This window comes from Microtus ochrogaster, unplaced genomic scaffold (genome assembly GCF_000317375.1).
Source record: "Microtus ochrogaster isolate Prairie Vole_2 unplaced genomic scaffold, MicOch1.0 UNK41, whole genome shotgun sequence".
NCBI classification, from domain to species: Eukaryota; Metazoa; Chordata; class Mammalia; order Rodentia; family Cricetidae; genus Microtus; species Microtus ochrogaster.
This window is the reverse complement of record NW_004949139.1, coordinates 3,287,383-3,295,378: the sequence shown is the minus strand read 5'-3', so window position 1 is coordinate 3,295,378 and position 7,996 is coordinate 3,287,383. Positions and strand designations below refer to the sequence as shown.

The window sequence follows — 7,996 nt, the reverse complement described above, 5'->3', positions numbered from 1 at the left end:
GGCGGGGCTGCACCCCCAGCACCCTGCTGCCCGCAAGGCTAGCTTTACCCAAAATAATTACACGGACACTGTATTATTTTAATCACTGCTTGGCCCATTTCTATCTAGCCTCTTCTAGGCTAACTCTCATACCTAGACTAGCCCATCTCTAATAATCTGTATAGCCCACAAGGTGGCTTACCAGGGAGATTCTAGCCTATGTCCATCCTGGGTCGGAGCTTCATCGCATGCCTCAGAGAGCAGAGCTCTTGCGTCCGCCCTGGAGATGGGAGCATGGCATCTCTGCTCCAGAGAGCAGAGCTGTCAGTCTGAGCTCACTTCCTCTTCCTCCTAGCATTCTGTTGTTTACTCCTCCCACCTATGCTTTAACCTATGAGGGCCAGCCAAGCAGTTTCTTTATTTTTTTAACCAATGACCTTCCTCCATCAAGATTCCATGACAAACCAGATTTAAAATACCTAGCCACATACCCATCCCTACACAAAATACTAGAAGGAAAACTCCAACATAAAGAAGTTGACTACATCAACAAAAACACAGACAATTGATGGTCTCATAGCAGCAAATCCCAAAGAAGGGGAAACACACACAAATTAACATCACCAACAATGAAAACTAAACTAACAAGAGGTAGCAATCACTGGTCACTGATATCCCTTAATATAAATGGACTCAACTTATCTATAAAAAGGCACAGGCTAACAGATTGGATATGAAAACAGAATCCATCCTTCTTCTGGCTATAAGAAACACACCTCAACCTCAAAGACAGATATTATATCAGAGGTTGGGAAAAAAATATTCCAATCAAATGGACCTAAGAAACAAGCAGGTGTAGCTATTCTAATACCTAACAAAATAGACTTTACTAAAATCAATCAAAAGAGACAAAGAAGGATATTTCATATTGGCCACAGAAAAAATCAAAGAGGAAAATCGCACTACTGAATATCTATGCCCCAAATACAAGGGTACTCTCTTATGTAAAAGAAATACTTATAATGCTTAAATCATACATTAGACCTCACACACTAATAGTGGGAGACTTCAACACTCCCCTCTCACCAATGGACATGTCAGTCAGACAAAAAATGAACAGAGAAATAAGGGAACTAACAGATGTTATGACTCAAAAGCACTTAACACACATCTATAGAATATTCCATCCAACCATAAAAGAATATATCTTCTTCTTAACACCTCATGGAACCTTCTCAAAAATTTGACCACATACCCAGTAACAAAACAAACCTCAACAAAATCAAAAAAAATTGGAATAACCCCGTGTATCTTATCAGATCACAATGGCTTAAAACTAGAATCATCAGCAATACTAATTCCAGAAAGCCCACAAACACATGGAAATTAAACAATGCTCACCTGAATCATCAATTGGTAAAGGAAGAAATACAGGGAGAAATTAAAGACTTCCTATAATTCAATGAAAATTACCACATAACATACCCAAATTTATGGGATACAATGAAAGCAATGCTAAAAGAAAAGTTCATAGCACTAAATGCCTACATAAAGAAGCTGGAAAAATCCCACACTGGTGAATTAAAACTCTAGAACAAAAAGAAGCAAACTTACCAGAAAGAACTAGATGGCAGGAAATAATCAAATTGAGAGCTAAAATTAACAAAATAGAAACAAACAAAACAATACAAAGAATCAATGAGACAAAGAGTTGGTTCTTTGAGAAAATCAACAAAATAGACAAAAATTTATTCAAACTAACCAAAAGGTAGAGAGAGAATATCCAAATTAACAAAATCAGAAATAAAAATGGGGACATAACAACAGACATGGAGGAAATATAAAGAATCATCTGGTCATATTTCAAAAACCTGTCCTCCACAAAATTGGAAAACTTAAAGGAAATGGGACAACTTTTTGGATAAATATCTTTTTACCAAAATTAAATCATGACCAGATAAGCAAATTAAACAGACCTATAACTGCTAAAGAAATAGAAATAGTCATCAAAAGTCTCCATGTTGTAGGATGAGCAGAGGGCTGTGTCCTGCCACCTGGATAGCTTAACCCACAAAGTATCCACACAGAAATTGTATTAATTAAATTACAGCCTGGCCCATTAGCTCTAGACTCTTATTGGCTAACTCTCACATCTTGATTAACCCATTTCTATTAAATCTGTGTATCACCATGTGACTGTGGCTTACCTGCAAGACTAACCTATTTCTGTCTCAGGCCAGAGATTCTTGGCATCTACCACACTTCCCTTCTTACCAGCATTCTGTTCTGTCTACTCCGCCCACCTAAGGGCTGCCCTATCAAAAGGCTAAGGCAGTCTCTTTATTCAACCAATGGAAGCAACACAAAATAGAAGAACCTCCTATACCATCTCCCAAATAATAAAAGTCCAGGACAAGATGGTTTCAGCTCAGAATTCTACAAGATTTTCAAAGAAGAACTAATATCAATACTTTTCAAATTATTCCACACAATAGAAACAGAAGGAACATTGCCAATACCTAACTCTTTTTATGAGGTTACAATTATCCTGATCACCAAACACAGAAAGATATGAAAGAGAATTACAGACCTATCTCACTCATGAACATTGATACAAAAATACTAAATAAAATACTGGCAAATCAAATCCAAGAACACATCAGAACCATCATCCACCATGACCAAGTTGGCTTCATCCCAGAGATGCAGGATGGTTCAACATACTAAAATCTGTCAACGTACTCTACCATATAAACAAACTGAAAAATAAAAACCGTATGATCATCTCATTAGATGCAGAAAAACTTTTGACAAAATACAATATCCCTTCATAATAAAGGTCTTGGAGAGAGAAACATAACTAAGCATAATAAAGGTAATATACAGCAAGTCAACAGCCAACATCAAACTAAAAGGAGAGAAACTTACTGAAATCCCACTGAAATCAGGAACAAGACAAGGTTGTTCACTCTTTTTATATCTAATCAATATGGTTCTTGAGGTCTTAGCTAGAGCAATAAGACACAAAAAATATTTCAAGGGGATACAAATCAGAAAAGAAGAAGTCAAACTCTCACTATTTGCTAATGATATGGTAGTTTACATAAGCAACCCCAAAAATTCTACCAAGAAAGTTTACAACTTAAAAACACTTTCAGTAATGCAGCAAGACACAAGATTAACTCAAAAAAATCAATAGCCCTCCTGTTCACAAATGATAAAAGGGCTAAGAATGAAATCAGAGAAACCTCACCATTCATAATAGTTGTAAGTAGCATAAAATATCTCATAGAAACTCTAACTACATAAATGGAAGACTTGTATGACAAGAACTTGAAATCTTTGAAGAAAGACACTGAAGAAGTCGCCAGAAAGTGGAAAGATCTCCTGTGATCTTGGGTAGTTCGAACTACCATAGCAATGTTACCAAATCAATCTACAGTTTCAATGCAGTCCCCATCAAGATAACCACAAAATTCTTTACAGACCTTGAAAGAATTTTACTCAATGTAATATGGAAAAGCAAAAACGCAGGATAGCCAAAACAATTCTGTAAAATAAAAGAACTTCTGGAGGCATCAAATCCCTGACTTCAAATTCTACTACAGAGCTACAGTATTGAAGACAGCCTGATATTGGCATAAGAACAGACAGGAGGACCAACGGAACCGAATCGAGGACCCAGATATTAATCCACACACCTTCAAAGACATGTTTTTTGACAAAGAAGCAAAACATATCAAATGGAAAAAAGAAAGCATATTTAACAAGAGGTGGATATGGATAACTGGATATTAACATGTAGAAGAATGAAAATAGACCCATATCTATCACCATGCACAAAACTCAGGTCCATGTGAATCAAAGACCTCAACATAAAGCCAAGCCACAATGAACCTTATAGAAGAGAAAGTGGGAAGTACGCTTGAATGCATTGGCACAGGGAACCACTTCCTAAATATAACCCCAATAGCACAGACACTGAGAGAAACAATTAATAAATGGGACCTCCTGAAACTGAAAAGCTTCTGTAAGGCAAAGCACATGGTCAATAAGACAAAACGACAGCCTCCATAATGGGAAAAGATCTTCACTAACCCCACATCAGCTACAGGTCTGATCTCCAAAATATACAAAGAACTCGAAAAATTGGTCATCAAAACAACACATAATCCAATAAAAAATGGAGTACAGACCTAAACAGAGAACTCTCAATAGAGGAATCTAAAATGGCTGAAAGACACTCAAGGAAATGTTCAACATCCTTAGTCATCAGGGAAATGCAAATCAAAACAACTCTGAGATTCCATTTTAATCCTGTAAGAATGGGCAAAATCTAAAACACTGATGAAACTTATGCTGGAGAGGTTGTGGGGTAAAGGGAACACTTCTGCATTGCTGGTGGGAATGCAAACTGGTATAGCCCCTATGCATATCAGCATGACCATTTATCAGAAAATTTGGAAACAACCTTCCTCAAGACCCAATAATACCACTTTTGGGTATACACCCAAAGGATGTTCAATCGTGCCACAAAAACATGTGCTCAACTATGTTCATAGCAGCATTGTTTGTCATAGCCAGAACCTGGAAATATCCTAAATGCCCCTTTAAGAATGCATAGGAAGATGTGGTACATTTACTCAATGGAGTTCTACACAGCAGAAAAACTAATGACATCTTGAGATTTGCAGGCAAATGGATGGATCTAGAAAATATCATTTTGAGTGAAGTAACCCAGTTCCCAAAAGACAAATATCATATGTACTCACTCATAAGTGGCTTTTAGACATAAAACAAAGAAAACCAGCCTACAATTCATAATCCCAAAGAACCTAGAAAATAATGAGTACCCTAAGAGAGATATACATGGATCTGATCAACATGGGAAGTAGAAAAATTGAGGAATTTCGTGAAAAAATTGGGAGCATGTGGACCATGGAATAGGGTAAAAGGGGAGGAGAGAGGAAGGGAGGGGAGCAGAGAAAAAATGTATAGCTCAATAAAATCAATTAAAATTAAAAAAAATCATAAAATGCTATTAGCCGTACAAATGTAAGTCATATACTGATTTTTTAAAGCAGCTTTACTAACAGTATTGAGGAAAGATGTAAAATAATCAACATATTAAGAAAAGTAGATAGATATTTTATATTATGGAAGATTAATTGATCTACTTTCCATTTACCTTTTGGTGTTTTTCAGAAAAGTGTTTAATTATTAGAAGCAAAAAAATGTTAGTTTCAAGGTGAATAAATAATCTTAATATTAATGGGATTTATATAAACCTAATTTTAGTAGTATACCTCAAAGCAAATATTGCAACACAAACAGAGTTGCATCGCTATGATGTAGACATCGAAAAGAGAACTCTTTGGGAAGAAAAGTACTTGGAGGAGGATAGAAAGGGGGCAGGAGAGGATTTTGGCCATGTAAATGTAGTCAGATTGTATTACATAATTGAATGTAAATATAATTATACTACTGTTTCCCATGCATAATGCATATATGCTAATGACATTTCTTTCAAAATACATGGAGATATATATTAAGAATAAAATTACAAGGAAAAAATCACATTGTACTATCTGGATGTTGGATGTAGAAGAGAATCACATGCAGACCATTGACAGATGTCAATTTTGACTGACAGATTCTCTGTAGCTTCTCACCTTCAGTTTCCTATATGAAAACTTCTTTTTTTTAATTTTTATAACTTTTTACACAAACATACAACTGTTCAATACAGCATAATGTAATACTATTTATTTATTTGTTTATTGTTTTTCTGAGACAGAATCTCACTATGTTGTGCTGGATGGCCTGAAACTCACTATGTAGAACAGGATTGTCTCAAACTCATAGAAATCCACCTGTCTCAGCCTCCCAGTGCTGAGATTAAAGCTATGGAACAGCATACCCTGCCTTCTATGAATTTTCAAATCACATTAAAGTGGAAGTCCTCCAAATACAACATTGTATATCTTCCTTGGCAATACACATAAAAATCAAACTAAGAGGCATTTTGTATTTTATTGAAATAATTATGAATACCCTAAGAGTTTGGTTTTGATGAAAGAAGTGTTCACATTTCAAAGGGGACATAAAATAGAAAGTTTCTGCATATTTATAGAATTATATGGGAATTGGGCATTGAAATTATAAGAGTGTACACATATATTTCAAAGATATATATATATATATATATATATATATATATATATATATATATATATATATTATTGGTTAAAAAATAACCAATTGCAGTTCAAGAAAGGAAAATATCAATTAACTGGTGTGAACGGCATAGCCAAGTCAGTCAAATTCAAGCTGTAGTCTCAGCTGTGGAAATAGCTACTCAATAAAAATAATTCTCAAAAGATCTTTCAACCCAGGGAGAAGCTATTCCCTAGGTTAATGCTAAAAATATCAGTGAGAAACACAGAGAAGTGTATGTATACCATACACTGTACTCATACCAGAAGGACATGGCTATTTCACAGAAGTTTTATGGATGGATGTCACAATAAGAGTTGTTAAGAGAAGAGTTAAAACATTACCTTTCTTACCAACTTAGAGAAGCTATGAATCCACAAGGTAAATCAGAATATATCAATGGCTAAAATTATAGATTCTTAAAATAACATCTCTGAATGGGCAAACAAGATTTGTATATAATTAGGTATCCAGGTTTATGCCCACATGAAACTGTGATAAGAAATGATAGCAAAGTAGTTGATACCTACTATTTTACTGAATGAAAATTTTTTTAAGGTTTAGGAAAAGGCTTATTAAACGAAAACATCCATATTCATAATTGTATCTGGTTATCATTTAATATTTATATTATACTACCAATTCCTAGGCTGATATGTGGCTTGCCTTCTATTTAAATGTCTCATGTTTTCACTGTGGTTGCTATAAAACAATTCTAGAGAATGCAAATTTTCAATTTCAGGTGTTTGATAAAACCATGGACCTAATTATATTTTAAACACTAGCTATCCTAATTTTATTTATTTAATGTGGAGAGTGATGGCTGTATTTTAACACAGATTTCCTGTAGACTTTGTGTGAGGTTCCGGAATGGAAAATTGAGCCTGTGTGTACTAGAAATTATGGTACGTTAATTTTCAAATAGAAAATTTTCCATTATCCTCAACTTAGGTTTTCTTATAGTTGAGGTCAAAATCTGCTGATAAATGTATTCTGTGACTTTGCTGAAATTGATGATCAGCACTATAAAATTTCCAACTTAAGTGCATGTTTTATAAAAGCAGAAAATTCACAATTCTGTATGAGTCATTTATATATATATATCACATATTAATTTTAAAATATTACTGAGTGCTCTAAATAGTTAAAGAATAGGACCCTGATTCTAATAGACAGCAGAGTGTGTGAGTGTGAGGGTTTTGAGGGAGAGAACAGAGACAATGGTATAATTATTATTTTAAAAAGTCTAAAATCAAGTCCCATGGATATAAAAATATTGGTAAATTTTCACCTGGTTCTTTTGGTTTGTTGAAAAATAGAAATTTCTCTGCTCCTTGGAAAACCCTGCCAGTATTAGGTGTTGAATAGTGATGAACCTTGTCACTTTTCTGTATTTTCTTTCTCTGAATGAAAATCAACAATGATCTGGATCTCTATCTGATTCTACGTGCTGATCCTTCAGAAGTAGTATTAATTTAAGTATGAAAAATTTAACTTTTGCACTGCTCTTTAAATTTCATGTTTGTTCAGTTATTGTCTTTAACAATTTGTATGAAAGACTAGTTAATCAAATTACTCCTTTTGGTACTAGAAAAATTAGGCCAACAATGAAAATTCCACAGTCTTCCAATAGGAATTAAGAACTTTCCTGTTGGACACGTGTGATGGTTGGCAAATAAGATGACTTAAGGCTGAGACTAGGAATGTGACTTCAGTCCCCAGGGTCTGATGGGGCCCTGCAAGCTGTCTTCTCACCTTTGCATGCACTCTAGACCATGCATGTCTCACCTACCAACATGCA

General features: G+C 34.8%; 1 protein-coding gene across 1 annotated transcript in view; it reads left to right on the top strand.

The window, feature by feature from the left end:
* The first annotated feature begins 6,563 nt into the window (after nucleotides 1-6,563).
* LOC101992827 (olfactory receptor 52Z1-like) overlaps nucleotides 6,564-7,996 on the top strand; it is a 3,275-nt gene continuing 1,842 nt past the window's right edge. The window contains exon 1 of the mRNA XM_005368875.2: nucleotides 6,564-6,576. Coding sequence (XP_005368932.2) covers nucleotides 6,564-6,576 — 13 coding nt within the window. The remainder of the gene's footprint in view (nucleotides 6,577-7,996) is intronic.